Source organism: Lemur catta, chromosome 20 (assembly GCF_020740605.2).
Source record: "Lemur catta isolate mLemCat1 chromosome 20, mLemCat1.pri, whole genome shotgun sequence".
Lineage (NCBI taxonomy): Eukaryota > Metazoa > Chordata > Mammalia > Primates > Lemuridae > Lemur > Lemur catta.
In genome coordinates, this window is record NC_059147.1 from 3,365,664 (window position 1) to 3,378,491 (window position 12,828).

The 12,828-nt window shown below is 40.6% G+C and overlaps 1 protein-coding gene across 2 annotated transcripts in view; it reads right to left on the bottom strand.

Annotated features, from left to right (window-relative positions):
• NETO2 (neuropilin and tolloid like 2) overlaps positions 1–12,828 on the bottom strand; it is a 59,004-nt gene extending 46,176 nt beyond the window's left edge. The window contains exons 1-2 of one of the 2 annotated variants that reach the window (XM_045533350.1): positions 12,435–12,828; positions 1,307–1,363 (exon numbers count right to left, since the gene is read on the bottom strand). In XM_045533350.1, the coding sequence (XP_045389306.1) occupies positions 1,307–1,363; positions 12,435–12,468 (91 nt within the window). In that variant the 5' untranslated portion in view covers positions 12,469–12,828. The remainder of the gene's footprint in view (positions 1–1,306; positions 1,364–12,434) is intronic. The other variant, XM_045533351.1, reaches the window with a different exon arrangement.

Genomic DNA, 12,828 nt, shown 5'->3' on the forward strand with positions numbered 1-12,828 from the left:
CAAACAAAAAAGCTTCCAAAGATAGAAGAAATTAAAAAATTTACAGCAGAAGTCAGCAAACTATGGTCTTGGGCCAAATCTGACCATCTCTGCCTGTTGATGTAAATGAATAGTACTGAAATAGGAGTATATCCACATCCATTATTTGTGTACCCTCTATGGCTGTTTTCACATCACAACGGAAGAGTAGTTGCTCCAGAGGCTATATGCCCTACAAAATCTTAAATACTTACTATTTGACCCTTTACAGAAAAAGTTTTTTAATTCTTGGTTTAGAGAATAAAGTTGAGGAAGTCTCCAAGAACATGGTGCAGAAAGAGTGATGGGAAACAGATTAAAAACAAAAAACAAGAGGACCATAACCAAATAATAGGAATTCCTGAAAAGACAGAACAGAGAAAATGGAGGAAAGGGAATTTTAAAAATTAAACAAAAAAAAAATTTCCTAAACTTGAAACAAAATTCATATTGAAAAAGTTTAATGCGTGGCTTAATGTAAATCTTGAATATTGATTTAACCAGAATTATGGCATAACTATACTGAGAGGGTGGAACAAACGGAAGGTCAGAGAAGTGTGTGTGGATGGTAGGTGTGTGAAAGAGCTAAATTTCCATCTTCCCCAGTGAGAAATCAATATTTAATGTCTAAAACTGAAATAATCAGGAAGTAGCAATATAGCGTGTTATTTAGAGAAATCAAGGGAAATACCAAAAGAATGATTGTTTCCATGAAGCAGGAAGTTAAGTAGAGTAAAATGGGGGGATGATTTTTCCTAATTACTTTTTTTAGAATGCCTTGATTTTTATGTGGATGTATAACTCTGATGAAAATAAAAGATAAATAAGGTTATATTGGAAATTTAGTAAATGCTGATATGAAAATCTGGCTCAAAAAAAAAAAATTCACACTAGCTAATTTTCCTTCATAAATCAAGACAAAACAGGACTGAAGGGCTTTGAATAAGATACTGATGGAAATGTCTCATTTGTTTACATTGGAAAAATGGATTTTTATTTTTGCTTAGTGATAAAGTATGAATCTCATTTAATTTTTGGACATAATTCACAGCATGCTAGGAACTACTTGTAATGCCAATTTTAAAAATTTATCAGGGCAAGACTTTATGTTGACAATTTACTCTAGTTAAACGTAGCTGAACTCAGTTCAATCGAAGCTGATAGGTTGACAGAAAGCCTGGAACACCCCAAAGGGATTATGGAAACAGCACTCGAAAGTTTCAGTCCTTTCAAACAAGCCAGCCCACTGTTCTGAACGCGCAATATGGTATCACTGTGGGTACTTTACCTTGGGTTTTTTGGGCCACGGCGATTCCTTCCACTACCAGTATTGTTATTAACAACACTAGAGAAATAACAGAAAAGAAAAGTTACAAAATTGAGTCTATACTACATTTTACTAAGTTTATAAGGAAAATTAGATGACAAAAAAAATTAACTAAAATCACTATCTCTTACTAAAATTCACTCTCAAGATCTTTAAGTGTTAAATGTTATGTTCTGATTTACTATTTGACACTTAAGATAACTCAAAGAAAAGACAATTTACTTTGTACTTATCTACACAAGCACTAAAAATATACGGCATTTAAAGCATTTTTCAACTTAATAGGTTTTCTTAAAAAACACTTTTGTTTTTTACCACAGACTTTGCTAATCTTAACCATTCCTCCATCTTAGAGTTTCCATGCATTATACTGGCTTATGCCAGTAAAAATTGAATTAGATTGTCTGACTTACGAGAACATTCATAATAAAGACAGAAGTAAGGGGGCAGCAGTGTCCTAGAAATCAATTCAAACTGTTTTATCGCTGTGCAGTACTAGGCCATGTTCTATGTTACAAAAGCCAGTCATATTTAGACACTGAAGCTTTTTTATCCAAGTCAAACATTGCTGAGACCCAATCAACAACATATTGAATTGTTTTTTGTACGTGTTTTGAAGGTTTAAAAACATTTTTATGAATGGTGCATATACTAGCAGTCTGCCCAAACTATTGTGTGAAGCAGAGTTATCCCTGACTCAGGGAATAAGCTCTTGTAGAGTATTTACTGAAGAGCTGGCGCTGAGGATGCACAGGTGTGGAAAGAGCAATACAGCAAAATGGTCAAGAGTACGGACTTCAGAAGTTGGACCAATCTGGGTCAGGGTTCAAGTTTTGCCTTGGCTATAAGGCCATTTTGCTTCAGCTTACTTGTTCATAAAAGAAGGAAGATATACTAATAGCATCAACCTCATTAGTTGTTATGAGGATTAAATGAGATGATGTGCACAGTGCTTTTTTTTTTTTTGAGACAGGGTCCCACTCTGTTGCCCGGGCTAGAGTGCCGTGGCATCATCATAGCTCACTACTGCAACCTCAAACTGGGACCGGGACTCATGCGATCTTCCCGCTTCAGCCTCCCAAGTAGCTGGGACCACAGGCCGTACCACCATACCTGGCTAATATTTTTTACTCTTTATAGAGTTGGGGTCTCGCTGTTGCCCAGGCCAGTCTTGAATTCCTGGCCTCAGGCAATCCTCCTGCCTAGGCCTCCGAAAGTGCTAAGATTATAGGCATGAACCACCAAGCCCAGCCCACAGAGTACTTTTTATGTGCCAGATATTTTGCTAAATAAATGATAGATGTTAGGAGAAACTTGCACCCACAAGGAGTCAATTTATTCTCAAAGACAATCTATAAAACAAGGTGAAAAGGAGTTTAACAAGAGGTATGCAGAAAGCATAATGGAGCACAGAGAAGTGAACCATCCATTCTGCTGAGGCTTAAAGGAAACATAGTGAGGAAAACTTCAGGTAAAAAGGTGTATTCTAGTTGGAACTTATAGGACTTGAGCCCAGGAGAGGCAGAAAGAAACAGCTGATGTAATATAAAAACACAGATACACGAGCACTGATCTACAGCAGGTTTTAGGGAACTCTGAGTAACACGGTCTGGCTAGCGTGTGGAGGGAAACAGAATTATAGTAGGTTAGAAAAAAGGAGTAGGATACGATCTGATTGTAAAGTCTTGAAGGCCAACCTAAAAAGCTTGGACTTCTGGCTGTAATGGGAAGCCCTTGTAGGTTTTTAAACTAGGGAGTGTCATTATCACATCTGTGTTTCAGACCAATAATCCTGATGGTTGTGCGGAGTCTACACTTTTAGTGAAAAGAGAGAAAATCATTAGGAAGTAAAGATGAGTATTTCTTTGGAGAAGGTAAAACAGAGCAGTGGTAGTGGAAACAGAAAGGAGGGGAGATTAACGATAACTTACAGGAGGTTACGGGGGAGGGAGACGGAGGTATCGCAGGGTTGCTAGTTTAAGTGACTGGCGGAGAGTCTCACCACGGTTCATTCAATAGCATGTGCTGAGTATCTACTGCCCAAAGTCACCAATGTGCAAAAAGTAAGATATAGTTCCTGCCATTCAGTTTACATCTTAAAATCTAATTATTTGACCTTTTCATCTTTGGTTTTTTGCATGCTTGCTAACCTTTGTCTCCTGTTTTCTCTCGAGAACTTTAATTTCTCTTTCCCTTTCTTTGGTTGCTAATAGTGATGAAGATCTCACATTACATAGTAACAATTCTTCCTTCAAACTCTTCATATCTTTACATGGTATCTGAGTTAGAGGAATGGAGTTTCGAAACAATTTGTTGAAACAGAAGATTTATGAACAAAAGGAAACCCAAGGTAATATTAGATATTTGATAATTCAGCAAAGAACACACCCATTTGCATCAATTTATCTTATTAGTGGGCACCATCTCCCAAGGCCTACCATCCAGGTGATACACCACTGGCCAAAACTGTGTGCTCAGTACACCTTTCTGCCTGAATCACAGGCGTAACTATTCACCAGTTTTCACATTTCTAATTCACAGTTTTTAAGGAAGTAACCACAAAGCCAGCAGTCAGGGCAAGAAAGAAATCAACACACTGAAGCCAGCAGACCAAAAGTACAACTGTGACAAAAAGATGAACTGTGCCAGAAAAATGATGATATACAACGACCAGTAAAATTTGCCTGTATGAAATAACTGATTAATAAAATGTGCACAGAATACACAAGGCAGGCAGGCCAGTCATACTGAAAATAAAGTCTCAAGGCCCAACAAAGCTATTGTATTATTTCCAACTTTATTTAGAGGGCTGCTCACAATTTTTTTTTTCCCCAAGTAATTACTAGCTATTCACAACTCAATCAAACAAACGAGCTGTGCTGCTGAATATAAAAATGACATAGTAAGAATAGGGCAAACCTCCGCAGCAATTAGAGAGAAAGATTTACTGATACAGTTTTTGGTGATGTAGTTGTGACTCTTAATCATTCTAAATCCTGTATCATAATAAACAGTTTCCCAAGTTGTGTAACAGGATCTTTGTACATCACTTCAGCTATATAATCAGGCTAAAATATTAAAACAAATTCCATTAATGCTAAACACTGCAATTATTTAGTACATGAAGCAGTTCTGTGGTGCTTTGTTCTGTCTTTAGTTCCAATCTCTTTGCCACAGTTCCTTCTTCCTCTTACCAAAAGGATCGGTAATTTCTCAAATCCAGAAATACATCACACTTTGACTTCAGAGATAATGTACTCGGGAAGGCACTAATTCCACGTTAGAAATCCACACCAAAAATAAAAACGCTAAACTCCAAAACCATATAGTTTGATTGCAGAGTACCCCTTGTGACTTGACACTTGAAAAAGGTAGTTTTATGCCCTTACTTCTGGTTCTGGGGTTTAATTCAGGCCTTGTAATAACCTGTGTACAGATGTGATTTCAAATGAAGTCACTTAAATGATAAAGACAGGTGTTATTCAAGGTGTTGAACACAAATCCTCCAAAGCCACTCCCTTTATTCTATCTCTTTTCACCCTGAATCACTGTCCTTTCAACTCTAAGCAATCTTTTTTTTTTTGCCAGTATTAATTTCATACATTTTTTAATGATGAGTTATATATATATATATATATATATATACACACATATATATAAATGAACTAGTTTGAGATTTAAAGAAAAAAATTCTCTTTTAGAGATTAGTATGGAATTTAGTATACATTCAGCTCAATTTCATAGAATGTTAGGTCTGAAAGAGACTTAGGGAACATACTTCTGTCATCTTCAAAAGAGGAAACAGGCTGAGAGACCTGAATTAATTTGATCAAAGAATCTCATAGTGTTACATACAAATCTAAGCAGACAATCTTGTCTCCAGGCCTTCCAGTTTAAAGGCCCTACTTTCTACTGTAAAAAAAAAAAAAAAAAAAAAAAAATCAAAGTCACATATATTCATCTGTTACTTAACAGTGGCAACTCTGGCCAATGAAATAAATCCTGGAAAGAAGATAAAATTATTATTTATAGGTAAAAACCTAGAAACCCCAAGAGAATTACTTGGAAAATTATTATACCCTTTAAGGGAAGAAAAACTAGAATAAAAATAAGTAAATAAATTGAATAGAGAAGTAATGTGTTTCTGGATAGTAAAACAATGTTGTTAAAGGTAATAATTCTTTCCAATAGGACATAAATTTAATAATATTTTAATCAAAATCTTAAGTTTTGTTTTTTTTAGACTTAAAATGTTTCTGATGCTCATCTAGAAGATTTTTTACATTGGCCAAGGAAAATTTAGAAATAGCATAAAATACATAAAAATAATACATACTGATTGTAAAGCTACAGTAATTTAAAAACACAGCAATGGTGTAGGAAGAAACAGATGATCTGTTAACCACATGCAGCACCCACCGTACAGTGATGCAGCTCCTGGGGGCAAAGAACCAAACAGACATGGGCCTTAATCTCCATGGACAACAAGGAAAGCTCAGAAACATATATATGCAAGAATTTACTATGATATATGTGGTATTTGGAACGCTTGGTGAAAACGATAGATTTAATAAATGGTCCTGGGATAATATGTTAATTACTTGGGAAAAAAATTACATCCTTACCTCAGAGCCAAACACAAAATAAATACCAGATTGGGGAAAAAAAGGTGAATTATGTATTTGCTTTGGGTGAAGAGCACCTTCATTTACTGAAGATAGAAACATAAATAAAAACTATAAATAACTGGAGGTGGGGGAGATATCAAAATGTGCCAGAACACACACACGCACATATACAAAAATTCAGCCTTACTAATAGAAAAAAAGAGATTCTAGTGTTGGTCAGGCTATAGGAAACTGACATACTCATATATGCCACTGGATTATAAACTGGCCAACTTTTTGGAGGTTAATCTGCTAATATGCATTAAGGCTTAAAATGTGCAAATCCCACCCAGTAATTCTACTTCTAGGTATGGGAAAATGAATCACTGGGACAGTGATGCTCACACTTGAGTGTGCATCAGAATCACCTTGAGGGCCTATTGAATCTCAGATTCGGGGCCACGCTTTTAGGGATTCTGATCTGTAGGTCTGAGGTAGGGTTTGAGCATCTGCATTTTAACAAATTCTCCAGTGGTGCTGAAACTGCTAGACGGGGACCACACTTTGAAGACTACAGCAATCGTTTACCAAAGGGAACAGAGGCTGCCTTTTTTCCTATTTGGTTGTAGTAGGGACAAGTTTGGACCAATACGGATGGGGCAGGGCAGGGGATGGGCAAAAAGGAATTGAGTTGGTTTTGGAAATGTTGAACTTGATTGAAGTGAATGCTCCACCTAGTCTTATAATGCTCCTACAAATCTGCACTTGCCATGGACCTCTCTGCCTCTGTAAAATTACAGTCTAATATCTGCTTTCTCTAGCAACCCTTTCCAGGTTAATTTTACTGATAGCATTTAGGCTTTTCACTTCTGTGACTATTTAACAGCTTTCTATCTGCCTGGTTTTGTTGCTTACATTGACTTTGCACACTCCGATAATGGTAGCATTAGGTTTGGCATGAGTAATAGAAAAGCCTAACCTAACAGTTTAAATAAGATGTATTTCTGTCATGCAAACAAACTGGAGATAAGCAGTCAAGGGCCAAAGTACAGGCTATATTGTTACCAGAGACCTAAGGGGCTTCCATCTTATTATTCAGCTGTGTGTGACCTTCATTTCCAAGGTCACCTTATGGTCCAATATAAATGCTGGAGTGCCAGCCATTGTATCTTCATTATAGCTACAGTGTCTGCATTCTAGTCAGTAAGAATGAACATGATACAGGGCATTACCCCTCTCTTTAAAAACACTTGCCCGGAATCTACAATTATCTCAAAATAAAAAGTTTAAACAACAAAGACAACACTTCCCCTAAGTTGCACACATCATTTTCTAATTACATCTAACTGGCTAGACTTAGTCACATGGCCACACCTACAGAAAGCTGGTAAATATAGTCTTTATTTTGGGAGAATGTGTGCTCAGCTAAAATTCAAATTACTAAAGAAGGGTAAAATGGAATTTGGGAGACAACTGGAAGTTTCTGCCACAGTCCCCTATAGTCTATTGTGTACACAGCAGTCAGTGATCTTTTCAAAATATAAATCAGACCACATCACAGACTTTCATAAATTTTTCCAGTATAGTCAGGTTATGTTTAGAATAAACCCATACTCATTACTCTGACCTCAGAGGTGCTATGTCATCTGGCACCTGTACCTCTCTGGCCTTCTAATTACTCTCTGTGGCTACACAGGCCTTCTCATTACTTCAACACACCAAGCTAATTCTTGCCTTGGGGACTAGCTATGCCCTCTGCCTAGAAAGTCTCTGGATGGCTGGTTCCTTCCTGTCCCTTAGGTCTTATGAGGCTTCCCCAATTTCTAAATAAGCTCTACATTTTCTCCCTTATCTTGCTTTATTTTCATTATTACTTATATTACCTGTTTTTTTTAGGGGGGCTTGTTTATCGTTTCTCTCTTCTTACTAGAAAGAGGGGCCTTGTCTCTCTGATTTACTGATGTACCTCCAGTGCCTGGAAGATTGCCTAGCCTATAATAGCACTCAATACAGGTAAGACGAATACACAAAGCAATGAAGCAGGATCCCAAGGACACCTTTCTTTGTAACCACAACATATAGTACAGAGATCCCTGTGCTAACTGATAAGCACACATCTTGGTTTAACAGTAGCCACACATATGACTATGACTAAGCTTTTTTTTTTTTTCTTTTGAGAGAGGGTCTTGCTTTACTGCCCAGGCTAGAGTGCAGTGGCATCATCATAGCTCATTGCAGCCTCCAACTCGTGGAGTCCAGCAATCCTCCTGCCTCAGCCTCGTGAGTAGCTGGGACTACAGGCCTGTGCCACCACACTTGCCTATTTAAAATTTTTTTTTGCAAAGACATGGTCTTGTTATGTTGCCCAGGCCAGTCTCAAACTGCGGGCCTCAAGTGCTCAGCCTCCCTAAGTGCTGGGATTACAGGTGTGAGCCACTGCTCCTGGCCCCCAGCATCTTTTTATTTGAGTATAAATCAGGAGATGGGAAAAGAATTAAGTTTTTTTTCTTCTTCAGATACCCTGCCACCGCTCATATTTTCTTCAAGCTGGCTCAATTTACCTTTTTTAGTAATTCAATGTGACTTTCTAAGCCTTCCTGTTTTAAGTATCTAAGCAGTAAACATAAGGCTTTTAAATCCAACACAAGATGCCAGAATGTGACAACCATTTAACTGGTCTCCCTGCTCATTACTATTTTCTGTAATGAAAGCAGAATGGAGTTCAATTACAGTCCACATACTACTTGACAGAGCAGTAGTAACTTGTTTTTGATAAACTATGTTCCCAAGAACAACAACAAAGTATCCAAATTTAATCAAACTCAATCTTACTTTATTAGTTATGAAAGAAGATGAACTTTGGGATCACTCCAGCCTACATATGCTAATCACACTGCCAATCACTTTTATAAGAAAAAGTAACTTTCTTGCAAAATGTGACAAACTCCTGAGTTACAGTTGATCTGAGATGACAGTTTTGTACCCTCTACTTTAATTACACATGAGTCCTCCTTCGACATCCACAGCAACTACCATCAAATTTTAACAGGATCAGGTCACATCTAAAAGAGTACTTTAATATCTTTTGGTGCAGTAATTTCCAACATATTACTCTAGGCATATTTAACATTTTAATGTCATTTTGATTGGGAAAAATTGAACTTTCAGATTAGTATACTCTAATTATATAAGCAATATAACAAACATGCTGAAAAATGTCAGTTCTCTGCGGGCCGCCCTGATTTCTGAGGTGATTGAGAGGGCAAGGCCTCCCACCAATCAGAGCAACCCTGCTCTTTTCTTTTGTTCTTTTTGTTTTGTTTTTAAAGTATTTTCTCATAAGAATTCCTTTGAAGAAGGAGTTCTGCTGTTAAGGAAAATTTGGAAACCACTGGATTAGATCACCTCCTAGGATCCTCCTTTCCAACTCCTTAGAGTTGGAATAATAATTGGAATCTCAAGTGCCTTTTTAAAATATTGATAATTACCTTGCAGGAGTATAAACAGAGAAATGATAGGAGACTGTGAATAGGCAGTAACTCACAAGCAGAATGCGGAATGTTGTTTTACAGATGTGAGCCACTGCATCCCACCTGAACTTGCTTTGTAATGCACGTATTTTGTTTTTCTTTTTCCTAAATAGCCAGTTTGGTGTCAAATTGTAGATAAAGCTGATTCTAGTTCAAGATTTATTGTAATAAACCATTAGTTTCAATTAACAGTGTTAAAACAGTTTTTTTCCTCCAAACTCCGGGAGGAAAAAACAAAAAGTTAGTTTTTTTACAGGGTTGTGTTAAAAAACTTTACTATTAAAAGAGTTTTCAATACTATATTTAAACTGTATAGTCAGTTTACGGTCTTTGATAACATTTAAGAATGATGAACAGGAGTTAATACTTGCACAGTCTCAGACAAGATTTTAAAAATATAGTTCCAAGGGATATTTGTGCTCTGTTAAATCAAATTTAACCACAGTTTATACAGCTTTAAATACTGCTGAGTCAAATAGGTTTCTCCTCAAGCAAATGTGCAGAATGAATAAGAACCACAAAATGGATTTATAAATCCTAATGTAATATTTTCATTTGATTATAATACTTATTTAACCCTGATGGAAGGTTAACTCAAATTTTGTAAGATCTATAGTAATCATAAGCAGGTTAATGTGAATTAATCAGTTTCAACAGTATATAAAAGGTTTAAAAGCCTAGTGGGTTATCCTTTTGTCCTCGCTGCTGAAAGTAAAACATAAAGAATCAATGGCACCTTAAAGAACTAAAATTACTTTCTACTTAAAATCTCACACTCATTACGGCTGATTTATTTTAGTAGAAAGTGATCATAATATTCCAAACAAGGCTTTGGTAGGCATTATCTATAATTACGTAAATGTTAAATAGCTGCTTCAGATAAGAACCTCTTTGATGTTGAAGCAATTTATCTCATAGTCTACTTAAGAAACACTTTTTCATGCCTTGGGGCACAAAATGAATAGAAGCACTGGGAAAGGCCAATTTTTTAAAAGATAACTTTTAAAAATTAAAAATGTTAATTTTTATACAGGTTATACATGCATTTGGTTAAAAAAAAATTCAGTGATACAAGTGTGTGCAGTGAAACAAAAGTCCTCCCTTCACTCTTGTCTTTCTGCCTCCCAGGTTCACTTATTAGAATCTACTTTTAACAATTTCTTGAATCTTTCCAGACCAATGCTCAGCATTAACAAGCACATGCCGCAGAAGACTTAAAAATAGCTTGCTTTCTCTCTAGCAATCCTACAACAACAGCAGTTTAGCTTGAGGTTTAGAAATGCTTCAGCAGGGAAAAATAGTGTAGGCGGGGTAACATTAGAAACAAGACCACAGCAGAGACCAGACTGTCATTCCCTGCGGCTCCGCCGTCAGCAGGCTCCTTTCCCGAGAGGTGCAGCCGTCACGGCTGCGCCCGGCGGCCGGAGGGGGCGGTGCGCGTCGCCCGCCCCGGCGGAGGCACAAAAGCCGCGAGTCCCTTCCCCGCCCGAGGCCGCCCCGCGCCGTCGCGGCCGGGTCTGCAGGAGCAGCGGACGGCGGGGCTGCGCCCGGAAGACGGAACAATAGCTCGCCGAGGCAGCGCTAGCAGAAATCCTACTACGCACAGTTTATTGTAAAAGAGTAAAACAAAACCTTAACTTCCAAGGCAGGTTTATATAAATTAGGAGTTACGACATGAAAACTATAGGGTTAATCTCGGCGTTGTTCTTAATTGTAAAGTAATGAAAGAATCACTAAGAATTTGTGGACTGACTGTGAAATATTCCGGCTAGAAAGTCCGAAGCCGCCTTAGTACAAGCTGAACATACACGTATATATATAGTTGGGTAAACGTCTTAAACTGCTGCAATATCAATTATGAATTTAGGAATATTTGGAGTAGATGATTTGTCCAATTAAAATTAAAAGGAAAATTATACTGAACTCTGTAATAAATTTGAAAAAAGTGTTAACATGGAGTCAGAAAAACATCAAAATCTGTCACTGTGCAAGTAGTAAGATACAATAATAAGCTACACACGACTGAATGCAATGCCTTAACTCCCCCCTCAATATGAAAAAATTTCGTAACATTGCAAATATACAGCTAATCTAATTTTCAATTTAAATCAGCAGGAGCAAAAGGGAAGTCCTTTATTGAGTGGCGGTGCTGTTTTCCCTCTGAGAATTGGCGAAAAAAGGATTTATTCAGTTCTAGCTTCAGAAGCAACTTTGTATCGCAGTCTCAATTATCTATGTATATAAATGTTATCGAAAATAACCTCCTGGACAATGCAAAGCGGCCGAGTGCGTTTTAATTCCCGGCACAACAAATTAGAAAGAGCCAAGCACCGCGGCGGGATGTTCCGAGATCCGGGCAGCGCGTGGGTTGTCCCGGGAGCGGCGTCCGGGAGCGCCCGGGGCACAGCTCGAGCGGCCGCGCTCGCTTCCCGGGCCGGGCCGGGTCCGCACCAGCCCGCAGCGGCGCCGCAGCCTCCGCGGCCGCAGCAGGTGGGACCGGCCGTCCCGCAGGCCCCATCCCGGCGCGCCCGGCGCGGCCGGTCCGAGCCGCTGCACGACGTCTCGGTCACTGCGTGGAATTACTGTGCCGCTGCGCTCCGAGCAAGGCCGGCCTTCGCCGCGCCGCCAGGACTGCCACAACTCGCACAGCGCCGTGCGGAATCCGCGGCAGAGGCGCGAGGGCGCAGCCCGGAGGCCCGCGCTGCCAGGGGCTTCAGGGCCGGCGCCGCCCGGCTCGAGCCCGCTCCGCACGGTCCCCACGCAGCCGGCCGTGCGGTGCGGGGCAGAGCGCGGGGCAGCAAGTCGGCCAGGGCCCCGCGCTGCGCTCCGAGCCGCCGTGAGCCCTGGGGACAAAGAGGCGCGTCGGTGCCGGCGCGGGGAGCGACGCGAACGCGGGCAGGGCGGCGCCGGCCTCGGCCCGCAGGGGGCGCCGTCCGCCGCCCGGGCGCTTACCTTTGAGGACCGGGCACAGCTGCGCCAGGGCCATGTTCGCAGGCGGCCCGGCGCTTCAGGGGGCTGAGGCGGCGGCTGCGCTCACGGCCCGGCGCGGCGGCAGCCCCGCTCCGTCCCCATCGCCGGCCACCAGGCTGCCTCCCCACGGGCCAGGGCTCAGGTCCCGCGGCCCGCCATGCCCGAGCCCCCGGCGGGCTCCGGCGCTGCCCGAGGCCCCCGACGGGCGCCGCCTCCTGACCGGCGGCGCTGAGTCCCTCGGCCGCGCGGAGCCGATGGGAGCCGATGAGCGGCCCCGGACAGCCGGGCAGCTCCGCCCGCGGCCGCGGCGCGGGATCGCTGAAGTGGCGGGCGCGGGGCGCCGGGCTCATTTAAGCCGGGAGCGCGAGCGCCGCGT